Source organism: Nuphar pumila, chromosome 16, assembly GCF_984573655.1.
Source record: "Nuphar pumila chromosome 16, dmNupPumi1.hap1.1, whole genome shotgun sequence".
Lineage (NCBI taxonomy): Eukaryota > Viridiplantae > Streptophyta > Magnoliopsida > Nymphaeales > Nymphaeaceae > Nuphar > Nuphar pumila.
The window spans coordinates 4573951-4586193 of NC_143264.1; the positions used below are offsets into that span (position 1 = coordinate 4573951).

A 12243-nucleotide genomic window follows, 5' to 3' on the forward strand; every position below is an offset into this window, starting at 1 on the left:
GTCAGGTTTTGCCACCCTTACATGGTTTCGGCTTTCCACGTGGCGAAAAGAAAATTGAGCCCTTGTGTTTTAAAAACAACCATTTTTCACGCCGCTTTTTTTTGTGATTTTTGAATTGAAAAATCAGTCGTTAAAAAACGTGTGGGGTTCATTTTGGCGTTGTCTTTTCCATCGACGTCACGTTCTTTGACAGCTGACTGGAACGAAAAAGTAATTTCCTGATACAAACCACCTTTTACTGAATATTCCATATTAGTAGTCCTTTTTTTTTTAAATTCTTATACCAACCAAATTTTTTCTACAATGGTCGATCAGAGGCCTTGAGTTAAGCTATTTTACCCTTAACCACAAAAAGACATGATTACCCTTTAAGACACCTGGAAATTATTAAGGCTGAAAAACAAGATGAGTCAATAGTAGCTCCGCTCAAACTCATAAAATAAGCTCGACAAGCTGAACATGAACAATAGGTACTTGACTCGACTCCCGCAACCTTATTAAGTAATGCAAAAATGTTTTAGATATATTTTATATCATATATATGTAAAATATATGATTAAACTATTTGATTTGAAGAAAATAGGTGTAGTGGCCAAATCTTATTACTTCTAGCTCTGAAACAATGTATTTATTTTAGCTTTGAAACAGTGTATTTTTTCTATAAACAAGCCAGTTCAAACTCATCTCTTTAACTCAGACTCATTATGATATATAATTTGCCATAAGAATGAGTCAAGCTTAAACACTTCAAGCGCGTTTCATTCAGCTCATTTTTCGGTCCTAAATGTGAGAGAACCAGTGAAGGGCATTTTCTATATTACAAGATATGAATTGTTTTTTAGAAGCAAACAATGGGATTTACCTCCAATTCTATTAAACAAGAGTAAACAAATTTTACAACCCATCACCTAACAATTAATCTTTGGCTTATCTGACTTTCCCACACAAAAAAGTTGGCCCCTTTTCAAGCAGAAAAAAAACACCCCATAACCATAAATAGACCCCCAAAAAGACCCCTTGAGTCTAGGGGCGTCAACTGGACCTGGAATCAAACCTATAGGTTCCGTGTATGGTGATAAATAAGAAGACCCGATTAAGACTCAGGTGGTCTCATTAATACATAGCCCCAAGTATAGTTTGTCAACTGGACCTGGATCCAACCCAAGTTCCGATTAAGACCTGCAATTTTTCAATGTAAAAATGATAAAAAATATAGTTTTATCGGGTATGGTTTGGGTTTGGTTCATGTAGTTCTTATTGGGTTTGGATATGAATTTTCTTATAGCAGACCCAATTAAACTCAAGTCTTAACCCGATACCATACCCGAAAATCTGATCCAAGTCTGGTTCTACTTGGGTGCGAACCAAACCCGACTGGTTGACACTCCTACTTCAATCTAAAATGAAGTAAAAAAATTGCTAGAAAGAGATCTTCCACGGCCTTCCATTGCAGCTGAAATCGAGTGACACCATTTCTTGTTATTAGAAACAAATATACAAACCAACCGGGTCTTCAATTGTCTGGTAGGAGCAGCTAGTGCACGTCACCTTGTGTTGGGACGTTGTAGGTTCAAAACCCAATGGTCGGTCTGCCTAACCTCAGATTGCCTTCCTAAAAAACAAAAAACAAATATAGAAGCTATTAACTCAAATGACTGAGTTTAACAGTAAGTTATAACAGATCTCTTTTTTACCATTGCCAGGAAAGGTGAGTCTGTATCTAGAATTTCAGAAAAGGTGGTATCTGATACGGAATACAGGTAAATATGAGTCTATATGAGAAAATTATACAAAAAAAAAACAAAACAGCTTCTTCGTCTCTTCTTCTTCTTCCTCCTCCTCCTCCTCCTTTCTCTCTCTCTCTCTCTCTCTCTCTCTCTTTCGTTCTCTCTCTCAAAAGGGAGAGACTAAAAAAATTAATCTTTTTCTTCGGATTTAATCCGAAAAATGGTGAATATCTCCGCGGATATGATCCGGCAATTGGAGTCTCTCATCGATCAAGGCGATTTTCTTCATCTATTCTCTCCCTCACATTTTCTTTTTCACTTTTTTTTCGGGATAATTACGTCTTTTAGTTCGTTTTTTTCTCCTTCACTAAACCCTAACCTCACGTTTTGCTTCGTTGCATCTTTATCATCGCTGAAACTTGGAATGCTGATCTCCTCCCTCTTTTTTTTTTGGAAATTCGTGCAGTAGACGAGCCGCTGAAGGTGACGTTCGCGGTGAGTGATCGCGCTCGAATTTGCTTATTTTTCGGGGGGTTTCCCATATTTTTTTATGTAGATTGCTCAGATCTCGTGGTTTCGGCGTAGATTTCAGGGTTTTTGTGGAAGATTTGTTGGAATCTGCGTTTAGTGCTCGGATTTATGCTTGGTGTAGATCGTTATCGTGTATAATTCAGCGATGCGTGTTCAGGACTCTTTTTTCGTTTAACTTGTCCGTGAGATTTGTGTTTCGAGCTCAGATTCGTGATTTTTCTTGTCTCATTCTTGTGTATAATTCGGCGATTCGTGCTCTAGGCGCTTTACCGATGATCGTTTTTTGCGTACGATTTCGGAACTGATTTGCTTTTCAAATTTGGATTTCGTTCTCTTTTGTATCTTATTCTTCTGCAGAATACTTTGGATAAATGTTTTTCCATTTTATTTTCCTTCATTTTTTGTTGAAATTTAACATCAAAAGCGTCATTCGTTAATATTGAAATTCACGTAGATGGTTGAAAATGTGTTCTTTGTTTTTTTTGTTTCTGTGGTCCATTGTCTTTTTATTCAAAAGTTTTTTTTCCAATACTTAAGAGTTTTTCTTTTGGTCGTATCTTATCCTTCTTATTTGTTAGTGAGGACGTTCTGGCATAGTAATTGCTTAATCTGATCCAATGGTAGCCATTGTAAACAGTCCTCGGTTAGTTTCTGAATTCTAACACAGTTCATGCTTTACTTAATTTCAATCTATAATCTCAGTTAGCTCGGAAAAATGGTACATTAGATTTGCAGTGAGCTTTTAAATTGCGTCTTTGTTCAAAATATTTTGTCTTGACAGGTGCGATCCATTGAACATAGAGCCAATTGTTTCCTTTGGTTTTGAAATTGTGAGGTTTTCTAGCTTGATCTAGAAGAATGCTGGTAGAGTAATTTTTCCTTGAATTATGTTACTTCCCATATCAGATTCCTTGACTCATCCGGAGTCACAATTATTGTACAAGTATCCAACTTTGTGGTGCCTTAACTCATTAGATGGAGTACCTGACTCAAGCTGTGGTTACTTTTGAACGGTGAACTGAAACACCGTGCATCTTTTGGTAGATGTGAAGTTCACAAAAGTTGACAAGATTTTTCACCTACAATTTGACTAAATCCTAGCATTTGTTGAGCTTCTCTCACCTTGTATTTGGCCTTTTTCTTCTAGAAATGGAGTATCTGGTATGCCAAGCATCTTAATGATCCCTTGTGTTTCTTAGCTCGTAGATTCGGGCTACTACAGAGTCCTGCTGTTTAGTTTATGCTTGAAGTGTAAATGGTATGTATCGCACTTCGTCACATTGCTCAGATGAGGAGAACCCGATGTGTAACAGACAAGCAGTTGCATTTACGAACATCAAGGTTCACCTGGGCTCACCGAGCTCTAATTCCATTGATCTCATCATTTGCATTTAATCCTGTTGCCTGCAAAATTATGTTACATGAGGGGTTGGTTTTGGTGATTCTCTATAATACACTCCTCTAATGGCTTTTAGGGAAAATAAAGGACTAGAAGTACAAATATGATTTTCACTATCCAGTCTTCTGTGGTTTTAAGAATTCATTTTCTCTTCAACTATCTGTATGTGCTGCTACAGCATGGTTTTGTGTCAACATGATTTTATGCAGTATTGTTGTGCTTTTCTTCTGCACTTGCAAGGTTTATTCCATTAATTTCATTTCTGCATGTCTGTTCAGCTTTAGGTGGGACATCACATGCATGATAAACTTACTGGTTTCACTTTTGTTTCATTTTCTTTTACACTTGCAAGGTTTATTCCATTAATGGCATTCCTTCATATCTTGTTATTTGAGTTGTTTAGATGGGACATCACATGCATGATCTTGTTTTGCTTTTGTTTCAGAATATGCATCAGGGGAATCTACTAGAGACACTAATTCGGTTTCTGAAGGGTAGAGATGGGAATGTCTCAAAAGCAAATAAAATGGTTAGCTTTCACTTTTTTCTTCTCAAATAAGTTAATGGTGATCATATCTTATTCTTTTCAGAACAAGTTCATCAGTTGCTGTCTTTTGGTTTAAAAGGGACAATATGTTTGCTGATTTTGGTGTGAATAATCTTTTAAAGATTAATACACTATATTGATCTCCATGTTCTCTTGCAGTTGGTGGATTGTTTAAACTGGAGACTACAGAATGAAATTGATAATATATTAACTGTGAGTTTTACCAAACAATAGTGCTTTCTCAAATGCTCTGTCACATGGGCTGCTTTCCTTTATTTTAACTTTTTCTGCACTATTCTAATATGTGCTCCGTATATGCATATTTTTTGTTTATTCGTTTTATGTTTCGCTGCTTTGCCTGAATCAGAAACCTATAGTTCCAAGAGAACTATACAGAGCAGTCCGGGATTCACAGCTGATAGGATTATCAGGATACTCAAAAGAGGTCAGTACTTTACCTTTTCCCTTTATGAGATTTTTAACAATTGGTTCTTGGCAGTTAGTTTTTAGGCTATGTTTTTGAGCTTGGGTCTAGTAAGAAGGATGCTTAGCAACTTCCTTATTGTAACTATAAAATGTGCAATTTGCAGTAATCTCTGCTGCCTTCCGTCTAAATGTATCTTCATCAATATTCAGCCTGAAAATATTTCATCCTGACTGTTCTTTCCACAATTGTCTCCTTTGAATTTGCTCGGTTGCAAGATTTTAGTTGAATTAATGTCAAACTGAAAATTTTAATTGAATGACTACATGGAATGTATTTACTCTAAGATGAGCAGCACCAGCAATCAACTCGAGATGTATATTCCCATTCAATGGGGGCTGCCTTTGTAGAAGCTGTTTACATGTCCAGAGATCCCTATCCTTGAAAATATTCCATGTGTTGTTTCCTCAGTTAAAGATCACTATTTCCAGAAGCTGGTTGTGGCAATGGAAAACTAACATGTGATATAACTGCTTTAGTTCTGTCTGACCTTGGCTTCAGAAAAGAAGATATCAAGAACTTCCATCCTGCCAGTTGCTGTATATTATTTGGTAGAAGAACTTAAATGGCTTCATAAATTGCAAATTTCATTTACAGGGTCTTCCCGTCTTTGCAATTGGTGTTGGGCTGAGCACATTTGACAAAGCATCTGTAAGTATCTAAATATCCTGATAATTTCCTTATTTCTGTTCGCACACATCAAATTCTAGATGTTAGTTGGGAGGAAATTCATTGTTAATATTTAGCATGCATTCCTTTCACAATGTGCCCTCCAAAATTTTATGGTTTTTAAGTGTAGATAGCGCCTTATAGAACAAAGCATTTGGACATGCTATGATGTATTTATGATATTTTATATCATTCCTATGTACATACGTAAAGATTCTTCTCAAGCTCATTCTGTTATAATTGTTGAGAATTATAACTTGTTAGCTTTGGTTTGAAAAGAATGAAGTTAGATGCTGTTCATTGGTGACCTGATACATTTAAATTGGTTGATGTATACCTGAATAAATTGAATCTTAATCTTTTTGTCTTATGGTGATGAGGTTGCGTCAACCTTTAAATGGAGAATAGCCTGACCATGAGTAGGAGTGTTCCAATCATCAGGACTAAGAACATGCATATCCATCAATAGTGTAGTATTAGGTTTCTCAGTCTCTATATATAGTGCTTTGTTGAGATATAAAAAGCATCGTGAAGATGACAACTATCCCTCGCATACATGAGCAACCAAGATGTCACAAACAAATACATTGTTTATATGCGGCCAACATAAAATTGAACTCTGAAAAAAAAATCCAGTAAGAATATGAATACTTTTTATAGTTGCACATATAAGTGCTTCTGTATTGTATCTTGGGATATGATTATATTTAGTATTTGAGGATTATCAGACCATTGCCCGTGGATGGAGCAGCTAGAGCTGATTCAATTTAATGAAACATTACAGTTTCAAAGACTATTCACTCCACTTGTAATTGCTCTGGTGGTGCTTAAATTTTGGGGCTTCCCTACTCTTCAGAGTTTATGCCAGATTGTTTGCTATCAGAAAAGGGAAAAGGATAGATTTGTAACTTCATGTTTGTTTTCTATCCGTATTATTTGTGCATATCTCTTGTCAGTATCCTTTTTAAGCAATTCCCATTTTGAAGTGCTCCTGTGCTTCACTCCCACCTGTTGGTATTCATCATTGTCACCTGTATAGTTAAAGGTAATTTCTCGGCAAGGTTTTTTCTCGGAGAGATTTTCAAAAGTTGATAAATCTTGGGAGTTTAAAAAATTGAAAAAAAAAATATTAACAAAAAAATTAAGAAAATAATAAGTTTTGCATTATTTTTTATCCAAGAATATAAAGAAACATGTTTTAAAGTTTTTAAAATATAAAAGAAACAAAAAAAATAGGAAATGTAAACTTAAAATAAAAAAAAAAGAGTTTTTCCAAAAAATATCGCTTTTATTTATCAGACTTTCACTATTTGTCTATATCATGCATCCTAGTAGCTTTTATTGGAATGAAAGTTGACTTGTGCATATCCTTTCTGTTGTAGGTTCACTACTATGTTCAGTCACATATCCAAATAAATGAATATAGGGATCGTGTGATTCTGGTGAGTTTGTTTAACATGTGCATAACAGCTTGTGTTCATCTGTTATAACTAAAGCCTTTTTCATTTTGTTGCAGCCCACTGCCACAAAAACGTACGGAAGACATATTAATACCTGCTTGAAGATTTTGGATATGACAGGACTAAAGCTTTCAGCATTAAACCAACTAAAGGTCCTCAATCCTCATGATATCTGGTTAAACTTGTTCAAAATTTTATTATCTTTTTGTTTTACAAGGCCTGGTTTTTCTTCTATTTTGTATTTTGTACAGTTTATTGACTTTCTTCTCTGGTTTAAGTCTTCCTTTTCCGTTCAAATTGTTCTTGCATCATGTAACTCAATTCATGTTAAAGTTTGTTCGTGTACTATAATGTCTTGCTCTGTTTAGGAAGGATTTTATATCCCTTTTCTTTTCAATCGGAATATGGCAATACTGTGTAAATGCATGCAAACACACGCATACACAGTCATACACACACTGTCACACTCACATATACACGTGTGAGTATATGTGAAGGGTTGGGAAATCTGTATCTTATAATTATTTTACTACTGGTGCTGTCATGATATCTTCTCCTCCTATGGTACTTGTCAAGAAAAAAAGCCATAATCATTGTGTGCCTAAATTTTGGCCTCTTTATCAACATCAAAGATGGTTATTTGATGTGGTTTTCAGTTTTATGTTTTTCTGTTCTTTACTATTTTAGATTTATTTGTAATTTTAGTCAGAAAATTATCCTCTAGGGACATACTATAGTATCCAATGTCAACCAACTTTACAATGGATCTGGATAGGGATAATATTATTAGATCTGGTGTGTGTGGCTAGAGGGAGACACACATACGATTCTCTCTCTCTCTCTCTCTCTCTCTCTCTCTCTCTCTCTCTCTCTCATGTTCCCATTAAACCTTGGAATTCAGGTCCAGACTTGCTTTGTGGGGGCCTTGATTAGTGCTGTCGATTTGTTGGGTTACTTGATGGAGACCCACTTGGACAATCTATGTCTAGCACAACTTTAAGCCATTGTGTTGGACAATTCTAGATATGGCCTAGATGAATCTGATCCAGGCCTAGGTCCAACCACTACCATGTCTTACCATGTAAGCCTCTCCTTGACCTCCATGCGTTATCATGAACACCTAAAGTATCAACTTTGCAATGCCATCCTCTTCAAGGACTACTAACTCAATGAGCCAAGCAGAACTATGATTTAGATCATAACATTAACAAGGTTAATCCAAAAACTATTAATGGTAGTCAAAAGAAACCCTCACTCCAGAACTAGGAGGCCAGAGAACTTAACAGTCAAAAGTTATGCAAATTAATTGGGATGTTAAAGCTTGGATTCTGTTCAGACCTAAGTATGATTGAATCCGACCTAATCGGATTTTGCATAATTGGATTCAGATTTGGTTGGAAAAGCTAAAACCAATTCTGGATCCAAACTAGCTTAAATAGCTAGCTAATGAATCCGATATTTACATGTATTTGGATTCAGTTCCATGTTGAATTCTATAATAAATCTTGATCTGATTATTGATCAAATCTGAACTACTATCTTATTATATTGGTTCTGTAATTTGCCCCTTCACATCATTATCACCATCAAGCCTTCAACCAGCTCATGGGTTGGCTTTGTGAGTCCTGTTTTCTTCCTGTCCCATCAACTTTTATGGCCTGTTGCCACTTGAAGCCAACCTTCCTTTATGAAAGCTTGGAATTGGTATTTGTAGGTATAAATCTGACAGTGGCAATATTAATTACCTTGTCTTCCCATGTTTCATGCAAGCTTTTTTCTTATTAGATGATTCAGCAGAAACAAGACCATCTCAGGATCCTTTATATGTGTCAGCTGCCAACTTTCAGATTATTGGTAGGACTCCACTCATCTGGTAGGGTTGACTTGTAAATGTCACCATTGACAGGACGTCACAAGTTTGAAACCCATGGGGTGTGTCCACCATAAAGTTTTTTTTTGTTGGGGGGGAGGAGGCGTCCTTGGCCTAGCCAAAAAGACTTTCAGATTATTGGTGTTTGTTGAGTCTGCACTTATGCTGAAGGCACTGCTTAGCGCTCTAGCCAGTGTCAACCTCTTATTACATTGTCAAGACCTATATATCCAACTATTTGAATGCATGCATCAGATTCATTTAGACTCATGCTACTTTTGATGTGTTTTTGAAAAAAATGTATTTTCCCGTCTAAATGCAGCTGCTGACAATCATATCTACTATTGATGACCTGAATTACCCAGAGAAGACGGATACATACTACATTGTTAATTCTCCATATATATTTTCAGCATGTTGGAAGGTGTGTTTTCCTTTATTCTTGAAAGATTTACGATTGTTTCAACTGTTCATCATTTTTTTTAGCTTTTATTGTAATAAAGGTATTTCATGTGCAATTATACATTTGGTCTCAGATGGAAAAAGTTGCATATGTCAATGAGTTAAATATTTCTAATGTTCACTTTGCATTTTTTTTCTATTAAATAGGTAGTGAAGCCACTCTTGCAGGAGAGGACCAGGAAGAAAATACAGGTGTTACAAGGTTGTGGTAGAGATGAACTGTTGAAGGTAAGGCTAACTTTCTATATTTTTGTCAAGTAATGCAAAACATGAATTATCCTAAACACTTGTTATATAATGTTCTGTTTTAACCACAAGAACAGGTTTGTATATTAAGTGCATCTCTGTCGCTTGCTTTCCAAAATTCTGTGTTTCCACTCGCTGGTCAAAAATGTGAAAATTAAGTACTTGAAATGGTTGTACAAGCTATAAGTACAAATCATCTATTATATGTAATAGATGCCTGTAATTTCAGGGTAACTTATTGAAATATTGTCACTTAGCAAAGTATCGTGTTTATGATAGATTAGAAAATTCCTTGGTTGATCTCAGGTATAAACTTTTAAAACACTCTTTGAACCAGTCACCTATATCGTTCAAGGTATTATCTCGGTGAGGATATTTCTCGGCGAGATTTTCAAAAGTTGAAAAATCTTGGGAAAATCGTGAGTTTAAAAAATTAAAAAAATATAAATAACAACAAAAAATATGAAAATAATGAGTTTTGCATTATTTTTCTTCCAAAAATATAAAGAAACATGTTTTAAAGATCTTAAAATATAAAAAAAAAATAGGAAATGCAAACTTTAAAAAAATATTCCCAAAAATATTGTGGTATTATCATGATAATATCACGATATTTTGTCTTCTGGGAATATTTTGAAAATATTGTGAGATATTCTCTTTAATATCGGCTACCTTAAAATATCGGTATTTCGTGATATTTTCAACATATCGCCAATATTGGTGACTGTGCTTTGAACCATAACAAACATGTTTATTTTTGCCCGTTTCCTTTAGGAAAGTGATTTATTGACTTTGATCTTTCATTTTTCAATCTAGCCATCTGATTATGTGTCACTTGTGTACATACCACTGCCTCAGATGCCCTGTATCTTTAAGATTATTTTAGGATCTACCCACCTGATTTTGTATGTGTGGCAGCAAAATGTTGGTAGCTTTATTTTGTAGATTTCTTATACAGAGCAATTGTTGTATCACTATTCATTGAAAAAAAAATTGTATCACTAGTCTTTCCATTAATCATTTTTCCAAACCAAAGTTGGTTGGCCTAGGACTCAGATGCATCTTGCATCACGTTGCTTCTCAAGTTGGCTTTGACTCAATCAAGTTGTACAAGCCTTATCCCAGCCCACTGAGCCCAGAAGATCTGGCTTGGAAGAGTTTGTCTTGAGTCCCAAAGATGGAACATTTAAACTAGCTCAATACTGTGTTTTTGTGGGTGTTTCTGTAGATAATCGATTACGCATCCCTTCCTCATTTCTGTCGAAGAGAAGGATCCAGCTCATCGCGGCACTCCAACTCTGATGACAGTGATTGTTTCTCCTTTGACCACTCCTTTCACCAACAAATGTACAACTTTATCAAGCAACAGTCGGTAAGGTCGCAATCTGCCATGCTCATCTCTGAAGGCTCTTTCCATGTGCGCTTCCCTGAACCTGAAGGATCAGAGATTGCTCGAACTATTGAGTCAGAGCTTCACAGACTTGAGGGTCAAAGTCCACATCTGTGTAGTCTAGATTCTCTTAAAATTAATGGTGTGAGAGACTGAAGGAACAGAGAGAGGCCCACTAATTGGTACAAATTGCTGTTGAGAGCCATCTAGAAGCACCTGTGAGCTCTGGATTTTGGGGAACCTACAGGTGTACCCTTCAACCTATGGATGGTTCTATTAGAAAATTATAATTTGATCAACTTGAGCTTGTATCTCAGTGTCAAGACTTCCAAAAGGAATTAGAGGAATGAACAGATGAATGGATGGAAGAATCATATGTTATTACTGTAGTACAAATTAGAGAATCAAGGAAGGGATGAATGGACAGCAGGATCATATTTGTTTGAGAGGGGAAACCAAATAGAATGTATGTACCCTCAGTTTTTCTTTTGCCCATCAAGTATTTTTTGTTTGAGAGGACCATCAAGTATCCTTAATATGAGGAATGTTACTAAATCCTGCTGTTCAGTCAGAAGATGTTGAAGAAAAATATTATTCTTTTTTTTAATTAGAAGAAAATTATTGTTTTGTATCAAAATTGATTTTAGGCTGAATGACCCATTTGCTACCGTCTTATTGTATATAATTGCTCAAGAGAAAACTGCCCCTCAAACGCAAGTTTAGGTCTTTAGTTTCGTAAGTTTTAGTGACAGTATTTTATCAACCAATATTTTTGAACCCTATGAAGTTTGAAAACTATGATAAACTCAAATAAGCTGCATTGCTCTTAACGTAGCTTTTAAACTCTCCTGCGCCATGTAAATTAGAGTTGAAACTCAGGCTGGCGCTGCGATGCCCACGAGGGATGAACCACCCCTGGCCATCCGGTTGGCTGTGAGGGGGCTGAGACCATGAATCATCCAAACTTGTTAACAGAGGGGTCATCAATTCTGTTACAGTTTTCTTGGCTGTTAGTTCTCGTCCTTCAGAAAAGAAGGCAGAGTGGATATCAAATTTCTGAAATCATGAAATTGCAGCACGAAAATACGAAATTAGTCAACTTGATCTTGGGTCATCTCTCAGGTGATTCTACCAACTTGACTGGTGCTGATTGGGATGTTAGTTCTTTTTATAGGCAGTGCTGATTGGGATGTTAGTTCTTTTTATAGTCTAGCTGGGGTTAGGCAGACCTCAACCACTTACACAAACTACCATTGGGTTTTGAACTTGCAATGTCCCAACACATGGTGACGTGCACTAACAGCTCCTACCAAACAAGCGGAACCCCCAATTCTCTGCACCCATCTGCAGTGGGCGAAAATCTATCAGCATGAGCGTGTGCACACACACACACACAGAGTAAGCTTAGTTGTATAACCATAAGGCTCTGTTTGCGGGTCAGATTTGAGAGGGAGATGG

At 36.1% G+C, this 12243-nt stretch overlaps 1 protein-coding gene across 3 annotated transcripts; it reads left to right on the top strand.

Annotated features, from left to right (window-relative positions):
• Positions 1-1868: 1868 nt before the first annotated feature.
• On the top strand, positions 1869-11340 carry LOC149812730 (phosphatidylinositol/phosphatidylcholine transfer protein SFH2-like). 3 transcript variants are annotated; one of them, XM_089991574.1, is made up of 11 exons: positions 1869-2002; positions 2194-2222; positions 4103-4186; positions 4364-4417; positions 4572-4649; positions 5286-5339; positions 6740-6799; positions 6874-6969; positions 9010-9111; positions 9297-9377; positions 10624-11340. In XM_089991574.1, the coding sequence occupies exons 1-11, from the start codon at positions 1948-1950 to the stop codon at positions 10939-10941; spliced, it is 1011 nt and encodes a 336-aa protein (XP_089847700.1). In that variant the 5' UTR covers positions 1869-1947; the 3' UTR covers positions 10942-11340. The 3 variants fall into 3 exon arrangements, with proteins under 3 accessions (XP_089847700.1, XP_089847702.1, XP_089847701.1); XM_089991576.1 differs by lacking the exon at positions 10624-11340 and adding an exon at positions 10254-10613; XM_089991575.1 differs by lacking the exons at positions 1869-2002; positions 2194-2222 and adding an exon at positions 2282-2545.
• Positions 11341-12243: the final 903 nt, after the last annotated feature.

Excerpts from the sequence above, each read along its gene's own strand:
- LOC149812730 (XM_089991574.1), top strand. The coding sequence starts at position 1,948 with ATGGTGAATATCTCCGCGGATATGATCCGGCAATTGGAGTCTCTCATC. Across the intron at positions 2,003-2,193 it reads GGAGTCTCTCATCGATCAAG|TAGACGAGCCGCTGAAGGTG; the intron begins GCGATTTTCTTC and ends AAATTCGTGCAG. Across the intron at positions 4,418-4,571 it reads AAATTGATAATATATTAACT|AAACCTATAGTTCCAAGAGA; the intron begins GTGAGTTTTACC and ends TGCCTGAATCAG.